Source organism: Enhydra lutris, unplaced genomic scaffold (assembly GCF_002288905.1).
Source record: "Enhydra lutris kenyoni isolate GAN:26980312 unplaced genomic scaffold, ASM228890v2 scaffoldscaffold34, whole genome shotgun sequence".
Taxonomy (NCBI): Eukaryota; Metazoa; Chordata; class Mammalia; order Carnivora; family Mustelidae; genus Enhydra; species Enhydra lutris.
In genome coordinates, this window is record NW_019154118.1 from 3,482,021 (window position 1) to 3,508,569 (window position 26,549).

At 43.6% G+C, this 26,549-nt stretch overlaps 1 protein-coding gene across 4 annotated transcripts in view; it reads right to left on the minus strand.

Moving 5' to 3' along the window:
- Window positions 1-5,876, minus strand: part of LOC111153831 (neurotrimin) — a 403,882-nt gene extending 398,006 nt beyond the window's left edge. For all 4 annotated transcript variants that reach the window (XM_022513088.1, XM_022513084.1, XM_022513087.1 and 1 more), the window contains exon 1: window positions 5,710-5,876. In XM_022513088.1, coding sequence (XP_022368796.1) covers window positions 5,710-5,876 — 167 coding nt within the window. The remainder of the gene's footprint in view (window positions 1-5,709) is intronic.
- Between the last annotated feature and the right edge of the window lie 20,673 nt (window positions 5,877-26,549).

Below are 26,549 nucleotides of genomic sequence, written 5' to 3' on the forward strand. Positions count from 1 at the left end.
CGGATCAATAGTTACAGCACGAGACAACCACTGCCAGCGAATTCCACATAGAGAGAAAGAAGGATGGGCAGAGAGGTGCTTTTCTGTGCCCCTCCGTATTTGGAAAATGCTAATGTCCCCGAGCTGCCCCTGGGGTTGAACACCTCATCAGAGAGGAGTGTTTCTTCAAAGGCTTAAGGACTGGGTCCATAAGTTACCTGGCAGAAAGGAGACACGTGTCATGGGTGTAGCTCTGAAATAACCGACAGATGACACAGCCCATCTGTGTCCCTGACAGAAAGACACCAGGCCAGTCACTTATGTGTGTTTGTAACTCCTCAAGAGCAACCTCACACAGCTGGGCGGCCCGGTCAGAAATGACAGTCAGCCAGAAACATGTCCAGGGCAAGGACAACACAAAACAACTCAGGGGAAGGGACAGAGAAGGGCAAGGAGGAGAATACAGTGATCTCAGATTTCCTGCATTCATTCATGCAACAACTACTTCCTGAGTACCTTCTGTAGGAGACATACTGGTGACACAGAGCTGAAGGAGACAGAGAAGGTAACTCTTCTCCAGAAAATTACAGCCCCATTGGGAAAGACAGGTCATAAACACATAATCAAATATCTCAATAGGAAAACCTGAGACAGGAATGACTCCTCAGAAGAAAAACAAATCCCAGATGGTATACCAGTGTAAGATGCGTGGAGGTAGTTAAGGGTCATTTTGATTTGGGTATCAGTAAAAGCTTCAGGGAGTGGGTTCCATCTGAGATGAGGCCAAATGATAAATAGCTATCCGTGGAAAGATCTGGAGTGGGGGAATCCCAACAGAGAGGACCACAAGTAGAAGGCCTTGTAGTAAGAATTCATTTTCTATGTTCACGAGGTGAAGAAAAGGCCAGGATATCTATAGCAGAAAGGCAGGACACCACTCAGACTTTATTAGCAAAAACCATGGACCAAGTAATGTGCTGGGTACTGGGATACAAACATGAAGAAGGCATAGTTCTGCCCTCAAGAGGCCATGGACTGGCTGGAGAGACAAAGAGAGAATTCATCTGTTCTAAAGTGAAATCCTAAGTGTTTTACACGATACAAATAAAGTGTGCCACAGCTTCCTATGTTTGGAAGGGCACTCTATGGGTGTTCTCAAATATCTAAAACACATTATTCTGTGCTAGCCCATGGAGTTGTTATATCAAAACTCAACTTCAATCATGTACGTTCCTCAGACTTTTTCCTCTTAACTCATCCAAAAAAAAAAAAAAAAAGCATTGTGCAATGGCAAAGCATACAGTCTATATAATTGACTTACCACTTATCTCTGATACTGACTTACCACATGGTCCCAATGAAATAATTCACTTTATTAGCTGTTGCCTCACTGGGAGAATTTACGATAGCATGAAATACATTCATCAGAATTGCCAAGCTACAGATGGACACTTAGTGAAGATCTACAATTAGTGACATCCACACAGCTGGGCACCTCAGTCTCTCCCACACCTCACTCCTTTTTCAGTATTCCCATAGAGGAGCCCAGTTGGGAAGCTCTTTTCTGACCTCACGTTCACATACGCTAACAGGCATACTCTACTTCACCTCTTTGCCTTAGTCGGTTACCTCTTTGCCTACATCCAGCTTTTTGAGTTGGACTCAAGACCCCGGAGAGTCTAAGCCTCATACCTTTTTACACCCCAAAACCCAGCTCAGAGCCCTTCTTGTAAGAACCACTCATAAGTCTTTGTTGGTTGACCACAACTATATTTTAAAATACATGATGAAGAAATGTGGCAAAGAGACAAATGGAATAGAGGCTGGGGGTTGTTTTCATTCATTTTATTTGTTCAGGAAACATCTGGGAGCACACAGTGTTCATGACATTATACCGCAGGATCTCTGCTTTCCAAGCACTAGTTGCCCCCCAATGCACAAGGAGAAAGAACATAGAAAGTTCAACAACACTGCAGCAGAGAGTCTAAGCCAGAATGACTAGCGGACACTCAAAGTACTAGCAAGGTATTAGAACACAGAGTGTGGTGGGCAAAGTGTGGAGCACAAGATCAGGGAGTAAGGTTCTGAGTTACAGCTCCAGCTCTACCCCTTGCTACTTGTGTGATGCTACCGAAATTCCCCGCTCTGGGCCTCTGCTTCCTCAGCTAAGAAATTGGGAAATTAAGTGTATATCATGGAGTTGTTGTGAGCATTAAATGTTACGATGTACACAAAATATTTAACACCCATGGTAACTGACCGATCACTGGGAATGCTATTCATCCTATTAACAGTGTTACTCGTCAACTGGCTTCAAAACTTCCTATCTGCGCAACCTTAATCAAACAAAGTAAACTCTCCACGCCTCAGTTTCCTCATCTGCAAAATGGGGAGAGTAATAGCACCTACACCACAGGGTCTTTATTAGGGTTAAATGTTAATATTAGGAGGCTAGACAACAAGTGAGATACTATGTAAAACAGAATTCTCCCTGACACAGAGCAAGTGCTCCCTAAACCTTGGTTAATATTATTCTTATTACTGCACCTCACCCTTCAAAAAAAAAAAATATATATAATTATATATATATATATATATATATACACATACAAACTACAGCAGAAGGCCAGAAAGTATGGGAGATTGCAAATTGTTTGCGATTCCTTTCAGGCTGTCAATGCCACAGCTGGATGAAAGGTTTCCCAATACCTTCACAAGGATCGTTAGCGCTAATTGGATGAAATAAAACATTTTTAAAAGTTTCCTCACATTAGAATCTGCTGCTGAAGCATTCGTTCTATGGGGACTAGAAGAGAACTTCAAAAAATAAAACTGGTGAGAACAAAAGCAGAATAACACAAAACCAGAGCAAAAAGTCCTCTGCTGGTTGAGAAGTAAACTACAAGCATGGCCCTTTCGGTCAGCCACCATGATGTGGAGAGAGCAGCCCTCCAGGGCAGAACAGAGGTGCTTGGGGCCTCCCTAGTTGTATTCTGTGTGGCTTGGTCGCATGCTGAACAAAGATGGAGAGAGAAAGGAAAGGAAAGAAGAAGGGATGGAGGAAGAGAGGAAGGGAAAGAGGGAAGACAAAAGAAAAAATCCACATAAATACACAAAAAAGCAACAAAACAAAACACAAAAACAAAAAAACCCAGAGCCCTGAGCTGCTGGACAACTACAACCTAGAGTCAGGTTATGTGAAAATGTAGCAATTTTTGTCCAAACAAAATACATCCTGAAATTCCTATTTGCTTCTTTGCACACAGAATTACACGGTGCAGAAACTATGCTTGAGAGTTCACCCCAACATGGTGGCCCTCATTTGTTCCAGTGCATGGACCCTGAGAAGAATGAAGGTCATCCTGCAGAGGCATGAGCATCCTCTGTGCAAGTCGTCTGTGACACCTGCTGCCCAGTTCACATCCTACATCAGGCTCATGGCCAGTGGGTTGGTGTCAGTCACACCCTAGCTCCTCTAATCTCTGCTCTGTAGGGCTCCATCCACAGGAATGGTCTTCCTTCTGCATGTCAGTCAGACATTCGGTCCCAGGGACTGGCACAGAATGGCACAGAATGGCAGTATTTGTTCTAGGAGGGCCTTTTTATGCCATGGCAGTGTTGGGTCTAAAGAGGAAGCCCCATCATATTCCACTTCCTCCATCTACACCCAAATAAGACCAGAGCAGATGTGAAAAATGTAAGCAGACATTAGGGCCTGGAAGGGACAGGGACAGGGAAGCCCAGACTGAGCAAGAAAGCCCTGGAAGGAAAGGTAAAGATAGAGAAGCAGCCAGCACATGATAATGCAATTTTAACGAGAAGCTGTTCCTAACAAAGGCCCATGCCCTGGCTCATCATCTGCTGAATTCAGCCACTTTCCGGAGTCTAGGTTCTCATGAGCCTTGGGGGCTCTCCTGTGGGGCTAAGACCCAATCCTGGCTCATCCAACCCCCATCATTGTTTATACGATGTGAAACCATTGTCTGTTAGGGCCCCTTTACTGTTTCTTTTATCCAAATCTCTACAGAGCTAACTACCTTCCACCTTCTCCTTGAAAATGCCATCCCATCTGTTCCTAAAATGTTCTCTATGTGAGAATGACTCTTTCTTATCTCCTAGGAACTACTGCGTGCAGCTAAGGGTTAGGGACAAAGGGAACAACCAGAGAACACTAAATTCATCACTGCATTGTGGTAGGGCTTCATTTCTGTATCTCTCATCAAGTAGTATGAAATCACAGCATTTTTAGAGCTCCATGAAATTCCCTTATAAAGCAGATCTAGTAATTCTGGGGTGGGAGGCAGTTAGATATTTAACCTTTGTTCAAATATGTCCCAAAAGGACTTGGTGGAAGAGGTAGGTTTCCTGAGCCAGTGAGTAATGAGAAATTCACTGGGGCCATGGACATTAGCTCCCCAAAGGCAGTGGAAGATGGGATGCTTTCCAGGCCCTGTGTGGGTCCTTAAATCACACACTTCCTTTGACAATGGCTTGACTGTCAAGGCCCCCTCCTCAACATTTTCTGTCCTATGGGTATTTCCTTGAGGGTACCATCTATAAACAATGCACTTTTAGAAGAAGGGTCACCAGGGACAAAGGAATGGACACCACCAGCACCAAAATGATCTTTCCAAGAACCTTCATATACAAAGGACAGGAATGTTACCATGTTGCCTCGCAGTTGGCTCGATGGCCCAGTTTGAGAAACTTTATATAAGAATGCATATTAAATCAAAGAGAGGCAGAGAAATCACTCTTCCCAGGAACCTTCTTAACTTCTACCTCATGCTGACTCTTTCTAAAATTCTAGAGAGTAAGATCTCCCATTATAATCACTAATTCTGTTACCCTCTTACGAGTGACGCAGTGTATAGACACTGGAAATTAAGTTAACATGTCAGTAGACAGGGTAATCAAGGACATAGACTCATCCCACCTTACACAAGACATAGCCAAGATTCTTCTCCTCCTCAGTTTCTGCAAGACTTAACCCCAGAAGCCAATCAGGACCCATCTCAATGCTGAAATCTGTCTGTTCAGTAGTTTTGCACATACTGCTTCAGTGGACAGCACCAAGAGAGAACAGCTAACCACAGTAAATGATATTTTCCATGGACAAATCACATGCATCTCCATGACTTCAATCTCAGAAAGCCATGTTTAGACAAGAAAAAACATGTCCTTCTACCCACCAGCTCATAGTACGAAGGCACTCCAGAAAAGCTCAGACACAGTCCATGCCAGGACAAAACAGCAGCTCTGCCAGAGTACAGGAGCCCACTGGCAACTCCCCATGCCATGGGCAGAGTGAAGGCATTCACACGAAGCCACACTTGTCCTTTGGGACTCATTAACTTCAAAGATGACTGTTCACACTGAGCCCCCGCCAGGTCCCCAGTCACCATGGCCACCGGTTCGGGCACACACAGTAACCAGGCCACTGTCCTCAATCCCGGTGACTCCCTGCCTCAGCCGCCTCTCACGCTTACCAAGTCCTGAGCCAACGAGGCCAGTTTTGGGGAAACAGATCATTTCCCCAACCTCTGAGCGTTTCCCTAACACCACCACGTTCCCGGGGCAGAGCACTCAGCTCATCCATGAATCTTGCAGCCCAAAGAACCAGCGACCTCCGTGCCAGCTGCTCCAGAGCACACACCTGCACCCCTGCCCCTCTCCCCCAACAACCGATACACATCATTGTCAATTCATAGAAGAAAAACAGCTCCCTACCTGAGGGTGGCGCTCTCCCCCTGCCGGACCGTCACGTTGTCCATAGCTTTGGGGAAGGTGGCATCTCCGCTGCGCACCGGCACTCCTGTGGGTACAAGGAACAGCAGCCTGAGAGACACGACCACGAGGCACTTCCAGGGCAGGAACAGGTACCCACAGACCCCCATCCTCGACAGCCACAACTTCCCAGAACTCCGGCTGCGGCGCGGCACACACCCCCCCGGGCGAGCACAGGAAGTGGGTGGGGTGAGGAAGCGAGCTCAGGGACCCAGCAGTGAACTAGAGGCGACCGAGACGCGCGGGAGGAGAAAAGCGCGCAGACTCCTCTAAGTCTAATATTCCTCCCCCAAATCCGGCTTCGGGTAACCAATTTCCACGGAGGACAGCGAAGGGGGCTTTCTCGGTGCTGCTTCGGCCAGGGAAGATGGCCAAGAAAAGGGAAACGCAAGGCAGGTGCAAAGGTGTGGGCACGTCTCAGGAGTCCCTTCTTCCCGTTAGCAGTTCTGACATGGCACTTTGGAGTGGAGTAAGCACTTTGGTACCATAAGGGGACAGGGGGTGGGTCAGATCCGGCTCCCCAGAGGTGGTCTGCAATTCCTCAGTTCAAACAAGGGGAAATCCAACACTTTCTTTGTAAGTTTCGGAGGAAGGACCGCCGGCAGAAAAACAATCCATAACAATAGCCAAGATGGAAAGTAGAGCACGCAGAAGGCGGCTCCGCCAAGCTTCGCGCGATCCGGATCCAGGGATCCTGCGGCAGCCTCTCGGTCAACTTCCTCCCAGCCGAAATGCGCGCTGCAGCCGCTGCGATCCGGCGGGTCTCGGCAGGGCCAGGCGCCGCTGCGGCGACCGAGGCAGGAACGGCCCGGCTGAGCGCACCGCTGCGGGCCCTCGCTCGCTTCGTCGCTCGCTGGGGAAGGCTAGGCGCAGCCGGCACCGGAGCCGCGCGGACGCCAAGCTCAGCGGCCGCCCCCGGCCTCCGCGCCGCCTTCCTCCCGGGAGCAGCCCCGACGCGCGCGGGCCCCGACCGCCAGGGTTGTCATGGCAGCAGCTCCATCACTGACCGCCACTTTCTCCCCGGCCAGCGGCGAGCAAGCGGGCGGACTGCGCGCTCATCCCGGCGGGCGGGCGTGGGGCGCCCGGCGCGGGCGCCCACCTTAACCCCTGCCGCGCCACGCCGTGGCAGTGCACCAGCCAAGGCGAGGAGTTTAACCATTTCCCCCTTTGAGAAGCTGTCACTTCCAAATTAAGAAGAAAGGCAAAGTTACCACACAATCTTAATAAGCCCAAGACATCTTAATAAGGGTCACAAACTAATTAACTAGGAAAGGAAAACCCTGCAGCATGCTTGCATGCACCTTTAAAATTATCAGATTAAATCCATTAGCATTTAGAGTAAATTTACAGTGTTGGAAGGATGTTTTAGAATAATCTAATTTTTATTCAGTAGTCAATGCCCACCCCACCAGCTCTCCACCCCCCACCCCCACCCCCACCCCCACCCCATGGAAGCTACTTTCGAACACTGGAGACTCAACAGCAACATTCTAAACAGAGATCTTCCATATATAAAATAAATGCAAACTCACAGAAGCCCCTTAGTATGTGAAACTGGCAAAATCGCATCAAAATTTTGGTCAAGTTCAGACACTCACTTACATTTTTATTCTTGTTTTGTCGACCTTAAGAGATGCTAGTCCTGCAAAAGTGCTCATTCAGATGAGTGTGAGCTACTTGCTTTATTTATACCGTGGACTCCCATGTTCCCTGGATTTCACAGTTTTGCAAAGCTGATTTCATCTTAAGAGGTGTGTTTTTCAAAATCTTGAAACCCAGGGAAAAAAACTGGATTTGCCTCAGTTTCTGTCACTCTGGCTCCTGTCAGTCCCTGCATATGTACATTTTAATTTCTCCCTTAAGTCCACCTCAGACCAAATGTGCATTTCCCTTCCTAGGCCTGGCCCCTGAGCTGGGGAGAAGCCCATAGCAGCCCAGCCCACAGAGCAGTGCCAACATGAGCATACTCTCTCCTCAAGAACTTCCAGGTCTGAGGCCCCGACACTGACCCAGATTCTCCCAGGGGATAGAGAAGAGGCAACCAAAGGTGACTTTGTTTCTTCCTCCCTCTACTTTCTATCAGATCCAACAAGGAAGCTGGTTTTATTCAACAGCTGTTAAATAACAGAAAAAAAAAATGTTCTTCCCAAAGCCATCCAACGAACACCAAAAAGATTGAATCATTCTAACTAAAAGAGTCTTAGTGCCAGAGAAGTCCTTTCACCTTGCAGGTAATAACCACCACTTATACGTAGATAACATGTGTGTTAGAGATGAAACAAGCATCCTACCCTCCTACTCTCTCCTCTAACTACTTTAGATTGGTAGGGATAGAGGTAGGGTGGGAGCCATACTACAGGATGACAAAGACATACTGAGCAAACGTGTTTTTCCTTTTTAATAGTAGAAATTGATCAACCAGAAAAGTTGGGAAACTTTACATTGAATATCTCAATTAATCCATCATTAGGGTCTTTTTTTTTTTTTCTTCATCTCTGGTGACTTCTCTTGAGATTAAATTCTCAGGGAAACCCATCTGCTATTTTTGGCCAGTGGGGACTATTTGATATATAACACCAAAAAAATCAATTGTCAACTTATGGCTGCAACAAATGACTTTACTATTGGGGGGGGAGGGGAAGCAAAAGCAAAAAATGACATCTATGGAAACCAGGAGAGTTTTGTTTATATTTAAAAAAAAGTCAAAGAAGGAAAACATATTTCTGCATCAGTGTATTCTTGCAAGACCCTATTTTATGTCCATTTTATAATGAGGAAGTTTGGAAGTAGTAAGTAAAGAGTAAGACTGTGTTTGCTGACTTACAGTCTGCTGAATTTGGGGTACTTCTTTCCCTAAAGCCAAGGAGTTACCTAAACTATCCATATATACATTTTACCTGTCTCTCATGCTCCCCCACCAACCCTTGTGTGTAAACACATCCCCACAACCTCAGCTGGAAATAATTACAGTGGTGGGGAAGGGAGAGAGATTCCTTCTGGGCTTTGGAGTCATTTCCCTACAGTTTTGGAAATGGCAGGGATAATTCCTTTTATAATAAATTCTAGTCCTGGATCCTGCATCTAATTCCCACGTAGGTACAAATGAGCATTAGTTTTTTGCATCTGGGAATGTGGATAATGACAACAACTGGCCTTCCCAAGGGACCTACATACATGATTAACTCTACAGGAAAATACTTAGAAATCCATTTAAGGTGGAAGATGCTTTATTAATATACTTTGCCTGCCACCACTTCATTATTATGACTGGGCAGAAAAATAATTCTTCATAGGGGCTCTTTAAGACATTCAGTTTATACCAGTCTGCATGCCATTGATCTAAGACAGTCAAACCATCTTTGTCGCTGGCCGAGAAGGGAGAGTGCTGAACTGTAGCATCAGGTGGGAACCTCAGCAGAGCTCGGGTAAGGCTCAGGGTGCAGAGAGAAAAACCACTTGGAACCTCCTACCTGCCCTCTGGGCCCAGGGACACAAACTTTATTCAAAAATAGGAGTCTAGAAAGTGGCGAAAGACCAGAGATGACCATGCAGTTAACAAGGCAGAATCCATTTCATTTGAACTCCTTGATGAAGTTGTTTGAATAGATGAAGATCAAAATCAAAATCATATGTCACCTCCCTGCCCATGCTCTAATCCCTAAATATAACCAACACTTAGTGGCTTATCTTATATAAGATATCTTATATCTGTTTCGTGCTTCATAAAAACTGCTGGATTTATTTTATTTTTCCCAGCATATCCAAGTTAATGAAAAAGGGATGACAGTCAGAGCAATTTCATTATTTGTGTTCTTTAGAGAAACAACTTCCTTTCTGCCTCCTGGAAAGCAGTTTCCTAACAAGAGCCCACCTCCACCTTCTTCCCCCACACCCCCGTCTCCCTCTCCTTCCTCCCTTCCCTCCTGCATACACATATACTGTACACATAAATCAACTTGTCACATCTTGTGTCTGTGCTGACAGCTGTAATTGCTTCAGGTTATAAAAATATCTATAGGACAATGCCTTTCGAGCTCTCTCTCTCTGTCACACACACACACACACACACACACACACACGCACACACCCCAAGCAAAAGAAAACAATCATACTTCCTTTAATGATCCTTTGACTGCAAAGGGGGAGGGGATCTTGCTGTTCAGACCTTGGAGATCTGGCAGGCAGGTGAGGAGACAGAGATAGAGACTTCTGGCAGCAATAGCATCTACACACTAAAGCAGGGTTGGAACAGGAAAGAAATTCCCAGTGATAGGGAAACCGGTGGCATGGTTGTTTTTGTTTTACTCTCTTACCTACAGCGAGCAAGGCTGGGTTAGCTACTAAAGAGCCATGAATATTCCACACACACACACACACACACACACACACACACACAAAAGACCACAAGAAGAGCACTAGCTTAAGAAATGCCAGTTCTGCTTCTCCTTCTCTAAAAAGGCTAAAGGCCCCCCTCTCCTGGTGGAGATTCTAAATAGGAGTGCAGGCGGGAAGATGAGAAATGCAGGGCAGTTCGTGTGGCTTGGCACAGAGCAGACATTGAAAAGTTTAATCAGAAAGGGTAGTGCGGATCTGGATAAAGAGCTACCTCTAGGGGAGCAGGGGTGGGCTGGACTCGGAAAAAAATGCATGCCGTTCTTTTCCACCTATATGAATATAAGATCAAAATAAAATCATTGTTCATCTGGGCTAGAGTCCAGCATGTTACAATTTCAACAGATAGAGCAAAAGAGCAACTTGAAGAAGGGGAAGAAGCCTCCGAGGAGAAAAAAGGGGTCACGAATAGAGAGAAGAGAAAAGGAGAGCAGGAAGAAGTGGCAAAGGTTAAGCTATCTATGGACTTTGAAAGCCACGCAACTTTCTAAGAGGTACATGAAGGAGAGAGATGGTCAGAAGAATAATCGGTAGGTAGACAGAAAAGTAAGGGAGAACACAATGAACGATTAAAATCAAAGTACCTTGAAAGCAAAAGCCAGATGCCCGAAGGGGAGCGTCCCATTCTGCCATGGGGCAGAATTTTTCCTTACCTAGGTTTTGGGTCATAATAAGAATCACAGAATGATCTGGTCAGAGGGGACCTTGGAATATATTTCGTGTAACCCACTTATTTCATAAAGTGGGGGATTGAACCCAGGAGGGAAGGGTCATTACCATAAGGACATAAAGGTCATAATCGGTAAACCAGATCTACAACTCAGGATGCCTGGCTCCTGTTCCAGTAGAGCTTTTTGCTACACGTATCAGGTAAGGACACTGTTTCAGAGCTAACAAATAAAATATCTCCTTTGGCTGCTACACCTGTGGGCAAGAGAGAGCACTACCAAAGAACGACTACTACTGCTCAGAATACCTCTGGGTATCCAATTATTCAATTGAATTCAGTGCATTCAGTAATCATTGACAGGTAGATTCTGAGCTCTTCCGATGCAGCAGGAATCTTGCTGGAGTTAGTGCTACAAAAACAAAAGACATAGTCCCTGCCTTTGATTTGCTTATAGTCTAGAGCTGTTAAGTTTGACAGTCGTCTTATTTTTATTTGCATTCATGATTTTTGAACTTATAATGAACTCAACCCCATGCTCTCTATAAGTCCTCAAGAAGATTCTGATTGGCTAAGAGAAGCAAGCTGGAATCCATTTGACCCATTAGCTTGTGCAAATTTCCAGGCACTGACCATGGTTTCCCAAGCTTCATTTAAAGTGACATTAGGAGGGGAGGAGGTAGACTCAAGGATTTACAAACATAATTAAGAAATTGCCCGTACAACAAACAGGTGTTTAGTGCACGCTAAATCCCAGCTGTGGACTAGGCAATGCACTTAAGCTTTACCCTCATAAAGCACACAGTCTAATAGGGAAGATAGACACTAAAGAAATAATTTTACAAAAGAGTAGATCCAGTTGTGATAAGGAGGACATGAGAGAATGGGTATGACAGAAGGTTCTCATGGAATCTGGAAGATAAGGAAACGTCCCCACAAGAAATGTTTTTAATTGGGGACTTGATTGTGTGGAGATGAAGGAGGCAGGTGGTATGGGCAAGAATCTCATTGTGGGCAGGCAGAACAGAAGCCACACAGCCCAAGACCAGAAGGAGCATGGACGGAATCTCCCTTTCATATTCTCAAGTTGTCCTCATTTAAACTAAGGACTGGTACATCTGACGTACTCTGAAAACGTCTGACTCTTCCAACACTCTGCATTCATTCATTTACTGATGTTTTCAGTACATATTCATCAATGAAGAATGAACCATGGGCTTTGGAATTAGACAGACTAGAAGCCAAACACTCATCATCTTCATCACTAGCTGTGTGACCTTGACTTTGGGAAAAAACTTCATTTGCAAAATAATGGTCATCGTGGTGCCTATCACAAAGTGGTGGTGTGATGAGGAAATAAGACAGTAAATGTAAAGAGTTCAACAAAGGCCCGTCACACACCCAGTGGGGGTGAAAATGCAGGCATCACTGTGCTGGGACTGGCCGGGACAGAGGAGCACCGGGCCTGATCTTCAGAGAACCCGGGGCAGCCCACTGAGCACAGGCCTGTGAACACCACCAGCACACATATCTTGAGAGGTTTCATCACACAGCAGACATTTCATGCTGAGATGTGGTCATAAAAGGGAAGTAGCTTAGCCTTCAAACCAGGACAGGAAGAGGGTGCCCCTCCAGCTCCCACCAGAGTGTCTCAGCGTCGGTGTTCTACAAAAGCACACAGGATGGAGGCTGTGGGAAACAGCCTGTGCTTGAGAACAGGCTCGGGCTTGCTCTTCCTGTGGCAGCCTGGGAACTTTGATCTGTCGCGCTCCCACATATGACTGAAACGTAGTGAAAGAACCTGAACAAAAGACGAGACACCTCCGTCCCATCATTAAGTGGGCAGTCTGCTCCGACTTCCTTCAGCTCCTTCCACTCCTTCCATGGACTCTTATGCCCTTCTTTGTTCCCGTGTGCCTGATGGCTGAACTCAAAGCCTCCTCAGGTCTAGCTCTTAGACTCATCATTTGATAATATCCTGTGCTTGCCTCATCTTTCCTAATTCTTGCCATTGTACCTCCCAGAACCATGTTTCAGGATTAGCCTCATTATCTCTGTAGAAGGGAATGAGGGGTCCATGAAGACATCCCTCTACCTGCATAGGCATACACCAGTTCTGGTCTCACCAGAGACAGCCCTGCTAGAGTCGGGTTAGGGTTTCTCTGAATGACAATCTCACCAGCCCCCAGCTTGGAACTTAACAACCCAAGTTTACTGTCAGAGAAACTTGGCTTGCCTCTACCCCTGAATTCCTTTCTCCCCAAACAACTGCTTTTTATTCATTTCTCTCTTTAACGTTTCCTCTGCATTTTCTTTAGTGGTTTTACTTCTTGTTTGCGCTGGCCAAGAGCAGCAACAGAAGAGACAAAAATTTGCTCAAAAAGATACAATGCCAGTTGCACTTTTCACTGGAGGGACATTATATAAATATAATTTTGCAAACGAAGGATATGGGTTCCAGTTTCAACTTGGGCCATCATTAGGTCACTTTAGACAAGCATTTTTTTGAATTCTTGGTTTCTTTTTCTGAATTTTTAGTGGCCAAGAGAACCTGCATCTTCATGCTACATGGGTCTTTGAGAAGATTTTATCCTCCTAATGCATCTAAAGGGGTTAATGCCCTCTTAAAAGTTAACTCCTAGAGTAAGAGGAGGTCTCCATAGTGGGGGTACTGGGGATTGCCTGCCACCTGCTGGCTGCATGTGGAGGCTCAAGTTGCTTTTGCTTCGCTTCTCAAGGAAGAGTTTGGTTTAGGTGACTTCCAAGGGCCCTTCCAACTCTCATAGCCTATAGTTTCAATGCTTCTTGACACGATCCTCAAAAGCACTTTATCCTTCATATTCACTTATCAGTCCTTCCTGGGGAGAAAAAGCCCTCCTCCTCATGTCCTTCCACTCTCTCCTGCACCAAGGTATGCACTTCACAATTCAGAACACTTTGAACAAAGTAATAAAAAGAGCAGCCCCGTATCTAAGGCAAGCTGATGGCAGAGCCAAGATGATTAAAAGTCTTCCCATAAAGGGTTTCTTTAAGGAAAAGAAAATCCCACAATGCAACCAGCAATGTTAATCTTCAATAAATACGTTGTTAATATTTAACTGGCATTTATTTAAACTTACAGTAACTGTCCTATTAAATCTAAATTAATTGCCCATTTGGGAATCTTCCCCTAAAGCCTAGCTGGGACATGGCTGTCTAGATCATAGTCTATGCTAGGCATCCAGCCATAAAAGAGAATATTTAAGCCATCCTTTTAAGACTACACTCTTAGAATATCATGGTTGGAAGGGTCTTAGAGGTCAACTCAACTAGTAAGTTTTATACCCTGTGTCTTTTGACTTTTGGGGGGGGGCTATTTTCCCCATCTCTGCATTAAGAGCTTATTGTGTGTTCCCTTTATCTCTATCCCTCCTCTTCTTTTTTATTTTTAATTCCTCTCTCTCATTTTCTTTCCTTGCTGTTAGAATTTTTTTTTCCTCTTGGACTTCATATATGAGATTCATTTTGCTGTGTTTCTGTCTCAGTCTCTCCTGAGTTTCTTAGGATAACCATTTAGGATACTTGGCAAATGCTACATACACACATATAGATGTATACATGCAAATATATGCATATAAATGTTACATGTATCTTATGTGTTACAGAGACCATTTTATAATAACTGTTGTATACACAAGACTAATGGCTGTGAAATAATCCCCGAGTCACACTGCTTTAGAAGGGGCAGTGAGAGTGTAATTGGGTAGAACTGATCTTTGCTATCCCTGAGATCAATCAATATTTTTTTATTATAAATGTGGTCCTGGCTGAACTTCTGGGATGTTATTTTGCTTTGACTGTAACACATTTACAACATTGCTACATCACACACACACACATCCACACACTCACTCACTCAGTCGCTGGTTTCAGCAAGTGCATTTACTAGTACAACCTGTGGATTAAAAAGAAACACCTAATCAGATGGGTTAGTGTTCAAGCTGAGTTAACTTTCCTCAAGAAGTGGGATGTGATGGAGATTAAAATAATTCACCCGAAGGTTTCTAAAGGTTTAAGTCCCTGAGTTCAATTTGTGAAGTCCTCACTGCCTTACAGGGGCCTGGAGAGGGGTGGTGGAGAAAGAGAGATGGAGCAAAAGAGGGACATGGGTAAATAGGGGAACATAGGGGCGTGGATGAGGAAAAGGTGGCAGGATTGGAAACTATCCCACATTTTTTTAAAAGATTTTATTCTATTTATTTGACAGAGAGAGAGATAGCCCAAGCAGGGAGAATGTGAGAGGGAGAAGCAGGCTTCCCGCTGAGCAGGGAGCCTGATGCTGGGCTCATTCTCAGGACCCAGAGTCATGACCTGAGTCAAAGGCAAATGTTTAGCAACTGAGCCACCCAGGTGCTCCCATCCTACATATTTTTAAGAGGAATAAATGCTTTACTTGAGGGAGGCTTGCATTTGCACTGCCTGTGGAAGATATTCTTCTTTTGGTATCTAACTCAACTAATACACAAACCATCCCACTTCATTTTTCCTTCTTTACATCAGCCACTATCAAGTTAATCTAAAGACACCATGTCATCTGTATAGTGTCTTCAGTTAAAAAAAAATCCTCCACATCCAAAGCATCTTTATTCTTTATTTTATTCAGTCTTAGAGATTCAAGAGATAATTGAACACCTTTCTATAGGCTTTTTCATCATCCTGACTTTTACTTTATCTGCCCATCTTTATGCATTACCATTAGGAGTTTGGGAACTTTCACAGTGAAGCCATGAAGGCTGAAGTGAGAACATTTCATTCCTCCTAACCTGAGAGTAGACGCAGTCTTTCCCTCCTGGAAGGAAATGTTTTCCCTAAACCTTTTGTACACCTTTCTCTGGTTTGCCAAAAAGCTCCTAAGGGGTGCTGTAGTTAGGGAAACAGAGCCACTTGTGAGTGGTTTGGAAGAGTGGACTTACCTGGTTCACAGGTAGCACTGAACTTGGGTGAAAAAGAATGTTTTGAGTGTACATGTGAATAAGGGATAACACGTGAAAACAATTTGCCCAAGTTTTCACAACAGTTTTGACAAGGTGTCAAGATCAAAGATGCGTTAAAAACAAATGCATAATGAGGAGACAATCTTCTTTTTCTCAAAGGTGGAAGATTAGCTTAAAGCTAAGGCACAAATCAAGAATAGATTGATATGTTTCTAAATGGAGAAGTTTTAATTCCAGATTCCCCACACAATCATTGTTGGGACCAATGAAATGTAATATTTTTATCAATAACGTCAAAGGGAATTCATAGATAACTCAACCAAGTTTGCAGAAGATATTAAGTTCCCTTAAGTGATTAAATCTGCAGTTGACATGGATGAACTGCAAACAATCCACAAAGCTATGTAAGTGTGCAGAGAAGTAGACAAATGCAATAAAACATATTTTAGAAGAAAACATCTAAAGTATGCTTCTAAGGGACACGTGGGTGGCTCAGTGGTTAAAAACCAACTCCTAATTTCAGCTCAGGTCATAATCTCGGGGTTGTGAACCAGAGCCCCCACATCAGGCTCTGAGCTAGACTTGGAGCCTGCTTAAGATTCTCTCTCTCTCTCCCTTTGCCCTTCTGTTCCACCCTTATAAACAAACAAACAAACAAATACATAAATAAATAAATAAACATAAAGTGTGCTTCTAAGATGCTGGACTCTGGGAAGTGGAATTAGAAACAGCCATCAGGAGTGAACAGAACATGGATGTTGAGGTAAACAGCTTTGGCTTAAAGGCTGAGCTCTTTGAATTATGAGGTTCACCCTGGATGATTTTCTTACCTCTCAGAGCTTCAATTATCTCCTCTATTAAATATAAACATCTCCTACTCATATACTTGTTATGAGGGTTAAATGAGATGGTATTTGTAAAGTACCCATTGAAAACCCTGGCATTCAGTACAAATGGGGGCTAGTAGTTCTTCTTTTACAACCCAGAAAAAACTCGTTGGAAATAGTCACGGCCAGTGACTCCCAAACTATGAGTCTTACAACACATTTTGGAGTATGATACTGTTGAATACTGCCTGCAGATATCAGAGTATTTAAAAAAAAAAAAAAAAGAAAAGAAAAGAAAAAGAAAAAGAAAAAATGGTGAGTCACACATTTTATGAAAACTATTAAAAGCATATTGGAAAAAATAGAAACAAAGAAAGAGATGCTACATTTATTCAAAATTACTGTGTATAAATTCTTCAATATTACTTCTAGTAGTTATTATTATAGCTCACAAATAACAGAGGAACCTCATGCACCTGGTTTCTGAAGTCAGACACTAGGAGTCACTTTTAATATCTTCTCCCTCCCAGCCACCCACTCTCACATAATCCAATCAATCCTTCTCCCTCTCCTGGCTTCTTCTTCGAAATATCTTTCATATCTGGCCACCTCGCTCAGCCTCAGCTGCCCACCCCTGGCCTAAGCCATCATCCCTCCTTATTGTCTTCTCCAAAATGGTGAGCCTCTCTCTTACATGGATTTCTTTCAGTTGCTCTTGTCAGATCTATTTCAAGCTAAAAATGGAAAATAAAGTATTCCTGAAAATATGACCATGTCAGTCTGCTGATTCAATCTTTTGTGGCTTCATGCAGTAATTTAAATAGAGCCCCACATCTGTTTTTAATTTTTTAAAGATATTTATTTATTTACTTATTTGAGAGAAAGCAGAAGTGGGAGGAGGAGTGGAGGGGGACGGGCAAGCAGACTCTGCACTAAGCACAGAGCCCAGCACAGGGCTGGATCCCATGACCCTGAGATCATGACCTGAGCTGAAATTAAGAGTCAGAAGCTTAACCGATTGAGCCACCCAGGTGGCCCAAAGCCCCACGAGAACCTCCTGATGTGCCTTCTGTTTTCCCCTTTTTCTCCTGTCACATCTTCCTTTATCAAGCCACATCAGTCTTTATTTTAATCCGGTCTTATTTTGATCTAGCACAGGTCCTTCCTTCTCAACTCTGGGCTTTTGCCCATGATGAATTCCTGCCTAGGATACTGCCCCTGCATTTTCCTGGCTAAGTTCTATTCATCCTTATAAGTTTTAACTTCCTCCTAAATACCTGCCTGTAACTGTTCCGTTGGAAGAGGGTAAAAGCTCATTGCATCAGGAGTTGGGGTATTCACAATCCTTTGAATCATTTAAACTCTGTCTTTTCCTCTGTTATATTCCTGAGGCCTAACACAATACTTGGCACTTAATAGTGACAAGTATTTGGTGAAATTAAGTGAATAGTATAGCTGGGAAAAATTCCAAAGTTAAAAAGATTTTCTGGCATTTGGTATTCATGAACTATAAAGATAGGATGGACATGACTTAATGACCAAACTCTAGCTAGAAATTAAAAAATCCAAAGCACCCCCAGAAATTGAAAGATGGAAGTTCAAGGATAAAGAAAAGCATGTCTGTATAAAAGGTTATACAGGCAGAAATAGTATCTAAATAGGATAAGGGAAGGCTGGGATAAATTAATGGGTGACAGACGTATACTGGTTTATTAGGTTAGGGGTGTCTGATGTATATCTCTAACCTTTGAAGTAGGATTCCCATGCAAAACTGCCAATGTCGAAAACAGGTAACTAGGACATCTGAATTGATGTGACCTATGTGACCTTTCTAATGTCATGTTCCCTTCTACTCAGTGATTCTATTGTCCACAGCATTGGAGACAATGGGATTATGCTTGTCCTTTCCCTCTGCACACCTTACATACCATTTCTAGCATATCTGTGTCTACTCAGTGTGAGGATATTTAAAATGCTGCAAGAAAGTGTGTGTGTGGTTTGTGTGCAAAGTGAACCCTGAGCAGGGAAAAAGCTCATCAGACTGCCTTTTGTTCTTATCCTTCTCTCCGATGGTTATTCCCTTCATGTCTGACTCCTGACTTATATTCTTAACAATGTCTTGGTCTTAGGACACCTGCTCTACCCGCACTCACTCTTTCCTTGAACATTGTTTCCAGATGTACTCCAGGCATCTTGGCTTCCTTGACTTCCTCCTTCTGAAGGCTTGACTTCCCACAACCAGAACTGGGTTACAATACGTCTTTAAACTCTGGGTCCCATGACCTTTTCTCTCCACTTCATTGTTTCCCTATGTGAGCTACCTTCCAGGATATGATGAGGAGCAATCAGTTTTACATACAACTCTTCATTTTTCACTGTAGTGGACGATCACTGTGACAGCCATAGTCCAAAACAATAGATGTTGAAGGCTATGTGCCCAGTTTATGCTCCCTGTGATTTCCTTCTCTACAACTTCATTTGGGGAACTCTGTTAGTCACTTTCATTTCCTGGACACAGCTGCAAAATATGCATGGGGCTCCAGTGCTCCAGAGATATGGGAAGCCCAAGGCCAGAAGGGCTCTAGAATAGTTTCCCCTAAATCAAGATTCAAATAAGTTCGTTGGAAAATTGTTTCCAATTGACCAGCTGGGGTGAAAGCAGCCTTCTTACATTTATGCCATGGATCTTTGCAAAGTAGGTGGTGTGATACAACAGAGCCTGTGAGGCTCTTAGGCCAGCCCCCAAGGCTTCAGTCTGCTGCAAAGATGAACATTAGAAATAATAGTACAGATAATCAATGGATGACAAGCAGAGTACATATTACAAAGGAAAAGTGCAAGATTATAAGAGAACAGAAAAGTAGACAGTGTCTTACTCATAATCACTCTATCTCAGCACAGAACAAGGTAAAATATAGGCAATAATAAATCAATGTAAGATGGGTGATTGAATGAATAAACATGTAAAAACATCTAGACTTTGAAGTCTCAATATTTTTCCATGCGGCCATTTAATCGTTCCTGCTGCTGCACAGACACCTCTACCAGATCCCTTTCTTTTCTCCAAGGGACAGTAGGGTTTCAAGGAACTGAGTTGCCCTTTCCATGTTCTTGTTATTTATCAGGCCAAAATAAGAGAAGCTTATAAATCAGGTTTTATAAATATTTTCAGTGCACTCCTTTTGCTCTTGGGAAAGCTAACTCACTACACTCATAAAAATCTACTCTAATCCCTACAACCAACTTATGACCTCCTAGCACACTTCATGCAAGAATAACATTAATAATAATCAGACTATTAGCCAAAGTGCTTGGTTTGAACCTGAAAAATTTGAGAAACGATCTTATAAATTATTTTCCAAGGATACCATCTTTAAGCATTAACAGGCACAGGGACTTTGACTCTGAATTCTGGGAATTGAGCATAATTACATGGAAATTGACAGGACACATATGCCAAGAATCCTGTTAACCTTTAATATCTTGGAAAAAAAAAAAACTCTCCTTGTAATTATCTCTTTTTCTGTCTTAAATATTACTAATGAATATTTAGGGGCATAAGCAAACATGGAAGTGGTTGGAAGGTAGAATTTTGATTGTTGTTTGGAATCCTAGTTTTCCAGGTACTCCATGAGATAGGGAGGTGCTAAAAAGAGCCCTTGGAATTTGACTATTTCCGCAAGTTGTTTCCATCTTTGTATTTGCTCTGCTCCAGTTCTCTGCTTATAATTCTCCACGCTGAGTGGAAGCTTCTTTGCATCCGTAATTATAGTGAAAATGTAGGTCTGAGGCATTCGGTGTCTAATGCAATTCCTGACCTGTTCTATGTCTTTGGAAAAGTCACTGCACCATTTTAGTGCTTCAGATTTCCTTTCTGTGAAGTGAATGTAATGACATTTAGCTCTAAGAGCAACAATATTTGCATAGCGCTTTAAACTTTACCGAGGACATTTACATCCCTTATCTCACCTGTGTGCGCACATCTCCTGCATTCCCCCCGCCCCCCTTTCTGGACTCCACTAACTACTAAGGCTACCCTCATTTCTTTCCTCTACTATTTTAATTAAATCTTAACTCATCTTTCTGCCCCCAACCCTGCTTCTACCTGATGCTTTCTCACAGGGGCAGGGTAGACTCCTTGGGGGGTGGCAAAATGGTTGGGGGGAGAGGAGATTGGCTGTCACCATAATTATAGGGACACTGCTGCCACTTAGTGCATGGGGGCCTGGGAGGCGATGCACTCAGCGATGCACAGGATATTCAGTCACAGGTGTGGAGGCACTGAGGTGAGCCAAATCTCTTTCTTTTTTTTAAATCTAAGCCTAGGATGTACTCCATTTGCTATATAAACAGGACATTTTTGCAAAGTTGTAATGCTCCCTAATCCTCCAGGAATGAAACTACCTGCAAGCTCAGAGAAGAGAGTGCTTTGATTTGTTCATTAGTTTGAACAATCACCAGTTTAAAAAATCTTATGGCCAGAAGCATCTCTTCTCACAGGATTTGAGTCAACAGTACTACCCCGTCTTTTCTCTACTGTAGCCATCACATTCATAGAGAATCTATACCGGAACACAGGCATCCACACTTCCTCACATCCTGTGGTATTGCCGAGTCCTAAAGATGTATTTTATGCTTATTTGATTATCAATCACTTTCCACTTATTTCTCTTGTAGATCCATTATACAAGCCATTTTTTAAAGAAAGTGTATAAGTAGCTGATTTTATCCATGAACTTAACTTTGCATAGGAATAGGGATGTGACAAAATATTTTAAAATTAAGATTTGGGTCAGGAGAAGTAGACAGCTCCTGATATAAACAATCCCATACACAGAAGTGAGCTCTATCTTTCCAAAGCATAGCTCAGTAATGTTTGTTAAGTGTTTCCTTCCTATGACATATAGCTCAAGTTCCCAAGTTTGGCAATCAAGACCCCTAGAAGTACCCCAAACCAACTTTCTAGGCTTAGTCCCTGTTGCAGTCCCACCTCTACCCTCATCCATCATCCCTTGATTCTTCAGCTTCTTTATGTATCTCAGACACTTGACTATTTGGCTCTGTCAGAATTCCCATTCCTTCCATCCACAGTTTTCTAAATCCCACTGGGACTTCAAGGACCAGTTAGAATTTAATTTCCTTCATGAAAAAAGTTGCTTTTACTGATGTTCCCCCTGCCCTTCTCCCCCTTTAGGTAAAAATCAAACCTTTTTTCAGGACATATATTATATTATATTATATTATATTATATTATATTATATTATATGTATATAATATAATATAGATGTTTATAACATAAATTTTTGTATATTTGTCTGAACTCATGTAAGCTCCCTGAAGGCAGGTATCATTTCTTCTTCATTTCATACCAGCCCAAGGCTTGGCAAAGTATGTGGCCCAGAATATTAGTTCATTAGATTGAACTGGCCTCTCAGTAATTGAGAGAGACAGACTAGGTACTATTATCTTTATTTTACGCATGAGAAAATTGAGCTCTAAGTGAGTTCTGAAAGGTTATTTTATGCAGAGCATCGAATGAGGCATGATGCAGAGGGGAACATATTATTACCTCCAGCTCATTCAGGGCTAAGAACTGCACCTAGAAAAACATCTAGAGAGGCTGGCCTACATTTCTGCTGAAAGAAAACAAAAATTTCCATTTCTAGGTCAGCTCTCCGATGTAAATGTTCAGATTTGTATCACTCTGTATGCCACCGATGATGGCAAATCTATCTCTCAAAGCCTTGTTACCAAATAGAGCTGCAGGTTTCCCCCTTTTTAAGACTATGCTCCCAACAAAATTTAGCGAGAAATAAGACACGGGTTTCCCAGAAACCTCCTCTGGCTCGCCTGGTGGTGGAAGGGTCAGGCTCCAGCTGTGCTCCCTGGCACCGCTCCAGCCTTGACTGAACCCATCCATCACAGGTGAAGCCTGCCCTTCTCGCACGCTGCTTGAGTTGGAAATGGAAGTGGCCTTTTAACAGAACATTGTCTTAGGATTGTGTGAAGCAAGGCTGACAGAGAAAGGAAGATTCATTCCTGACACCAATCATACTAATATCTGTCACCAAAATGACATTTTCCCTTTAATGATGAAAAATTCATCAGGAAAGAGGGGGAAGAAGGAACAACTTTCATATGCTGCTCTGGTCTAATAGAGAAGAAACCTTTGCTGCTGCGGTAGCTGGTTTGCAGTTTGAGAAGAGTGAGGGAATGGCCAGTGGGTTTACTGAATAGGCACGAGTGGTGCTTGGTTTGGAAGGGAAGGGTGCAAGCAGATGGAAGCCCGTGGGTTAGGCAGTGTTGCTGGACATCTGACTAATTTCCCACCAGGCCTTCTGCCTGTTTCTTTCCATAGAACGGCCCGCATTCCTTTCAGGGCCAAACAGGAGCTCGGTAATGCTTTGCAGGACTGCCATATACATATTTTACCATGTCCGGTTTTGCAAAGCAAGTAAACCTCATAGGAATGCAAAGCTGCTGGCTGTGCCCAAGCTCTCTTTCACATACTCTGTGATGCACACCAGGGCCACAATAGAGGAATCCAATCTACAAGGCAAGCACCACGTGCATATCCTGGAGGGCCTGCTGTTGGGGATGACCCACTTGTGGGAGGAAGCACTACAAAGCCAAAGCTTTGCAGCCTGACCACACACTGGGGCAGGAACTGCGGACAAAGGAATTAGGCGAGCATATCTTTGGCCATTGGAGAGAAGCTGCGCAATTGTCTCCAGTGTTTGCAGAGTGAAGAGTTTCTGACAAATCCCAGAATTTTATCTACAAGTCGATTGTTTACAAAGATGCTAGGTGCTGACATCTGTATAAAATTCTTTTATTCTCCCTTCCTGGCAGAGTCTGCTTCCCATGACAGAGGCTAAAAATGCCAGATATTCACTTTCCTGTCTCTCAATTTGCAACCATGGATGATTTCTCTACACAGTAGATGGGCTGGATATCCTTCTCTCACCAAGAAGAAGGAGGTGCATTCTTTCAGACCCGCATGAACCTGTCTTTGACCACAAGCAGCTGATGGTACACAGGGTGGACATAGGCAGTCACCAAGATCCAGCATCTCAATCATGATGAAGACTAACTGTGAGGCTCTGGATTGCAGGGACTGTTGCTGAGTGTTTGGATACCATACCTCCAGGCTTCTTCGATGTCCTAATTTTCTAAGCCTCCATTAATAAAGATTCGGTTATTTGCCCCCAAAAGCATCCAAAGTATTACACTTCCATTTGACCGGGAAAAATCTGTCAACTTTAGGAGTATGGCACTCAACTTCAGATTCCTTTACTCAGCCCGGAGCTGCTTTTGCTCTTTGTGCATGTGCCTTCTGCTTTCTGCTGCCGGTTTTCTCTGATGCCCTCACTTTTATAAACACTGGCATACGCAGGCTGGTTAATGCACTCAAAATCATAGCATGCCAGGATTCTTCTTAAGTTTTTATGCTTTTGCAATTCCTTATGCCGTTAATTAACACAACACCCACCCATTAGCTGATCTGCCAGCAAAGCAACTCAGCATCATTATCTTCTTCACAGAAAAGGAAACTGAGTCATTTATGTCCCTATATTTGCACAAGTGGGCTTCTGGCTCCCCCTTTCCTCCTCCAGCATTCACACTTTCAAATGTATTTTAGACCAGCAGTGATGTGATTTCAAAGGGCCTTCACCTGAACAATCGAGCCCCTGAAGGGGGTTTTTAAAGGTTTTTAAAACCTTAACCCCACTATAAATTCCTACAAATAGCCAACATCATACTGTCCCTATCCTCAATTTTGGACAAATATGTTGTCCTTCTCTCATGTTCTTGGCTTTTTCTGCCTTCCTGTATCTTTTCAGACAAGGAGGAATCTTCTATCATAGAACTCAAAGGTTCAAAGTGACTTCTAAGCTCCAAAAATGACACTGGAGCTCTGCCTTGGGGGAGAGAAAGGATGTGAGAGATGGTTCTCAGGGAATGAACAGCAGGCGGGCTGGAGAAAGGTTTCCTGTCTGGAGGCAGATGCACTGACCTGGTGGACTGAGGCAGCCTGGTGCCCCTGCTGTGGGCCACCTGCAGTGAGAAGTTGCAGGCTTCAGGAGAAAGATACTCTTGTTTCTTGGAGGAGCGGGCTGGCCTGACCGCAGCTGACGGTCCGGGACAAGGGCAAAGCGCTCTCCATGGGTCCTGTCCACAGTGTGATCTGCTCCTTGAGTGGAGGGCAAACTACCCTGTCAATTGCCAAACAGGACCCTTCAATTGCCTCCATCACCAAAGTGCACTTGCCCAGAGGACAGGACATGGTCACCCTTTGAGACAGCTATGCTGCCAAATGCCCAGCAGAAGCATTGGAGGAATTCCATATCCAGTAGAAAAGGCATGGAGGAAAATAAGTGAAGAAGCACCATATACGGACTTCAGTTAGAAACTGGTCAGCATTCCCAGACTGTAAAGGAAATTATACTCTGCTTGAGAGAAGGAATGTGATACATACACATAATTTCTTTTAAGATTTTATTTCTTTATTTATTTAGAGACAGTGGCGGAGGGGAGGGGTAGAGGGGTAGGGGAAGAGAGAATCTCAAGCTTACTAACAACCCTGAGATCATGACCTGAGCCGAAATCAAGTGTCAGATGCTTAACCAACTGAGCCTCCCGGGTACCCCAATATGTACACATAATTTTAAATCACATATGTTAACTTTCTGTATGGAATGGCTCTTTTTAACTCTTTTTAAAATGATAAAGACTATTTCTCTCTGTACAGTTAAATTATTGGCAAAATAAGTTGTATTTGTCATGTAATTTGATTTTCTCCTGAATACCCTGTCTGGAAGAACCATTGTGCCCATTTGACGGATGAGTAAACAAAGGATCATATTTGTAACACAAGGTGACCATGGTGCAATGGGGAAGATCTAGGTCTTACATTCAGTGTTCTAACTCAAAATTCAAGACTCATTTTACTTCACTGCAGTTTAACAACTTCAAGAATCTATCTTCCTCCCTTGAGGAACACTTCCTGTGTCAGGGTTCATGGGGAGTATGAGGAGCACCAGACAGGATAACGGAGATAATTTATGAAGGAGAAGTGGAAGGCTACAACTCAGGAGTAGATGGTACAAGAACCAGAACTGTTGTTAAGAAGAAGGCCCAGTGAAAGCATGTGATGCAGAGAAAGCAAAGGAAGACAGTCCAAATACCTGAGAAATGTGAGAGGCCTGTCATTCATCTCCAGGGTGACACCTCTGAGTTTCTGGAAAAGCAGCATTTATTGTCCACAGAACAATAAGCAAGATTTATAGATACCACAGGCTTGGGGAACATGAATCCAGTTCCTACCATGAAGAGCACAGTGGGGAGGTTTCCCAGATGGCCACTGACAGACCCGGCAGGACCCATCAGGGGGACCAGAGACCTGATAGCCACGTCAGGATGTCCTCAGCATGTAACGGTTAGCCTCTGGATATGTGGCAGTACGTGGCCCCCTGAAATACTCTCCTCCTTGAGAGGGCCTTTTTCATTGTAATCCCAGACATCGTACCTTTCAGATTACCTTTCCTTCTTTCCCAGGAGTGCAATGTTACCATTTCAAGGCATGTCAGACACCCAGTCTGTCATCGAAACGCTCACCCCCCAGGGCACAGCTCAGATGTCACCTCTTCCATGGAATCCTCTCTGCTTATTCCATTGAGAAGACATCTTCTACTTCTGAATTCTTACGATGTTTTGTATCTTCTCTACCATGTAAAATATATCACCTTGTGTCATAGTTGGATATAAATACATGGCATCTTCCTCCACAAAAGATAAATAAACCCACTGTTAGGATGGTGTTTGTTTTTCATTAGATCAATTTGCTTTAGACCTGAAAGGGCCCATAGACATTATCTCGATCAATATTCTCATTTTATAGATGAGGAAACAGAGGTGTGGAGA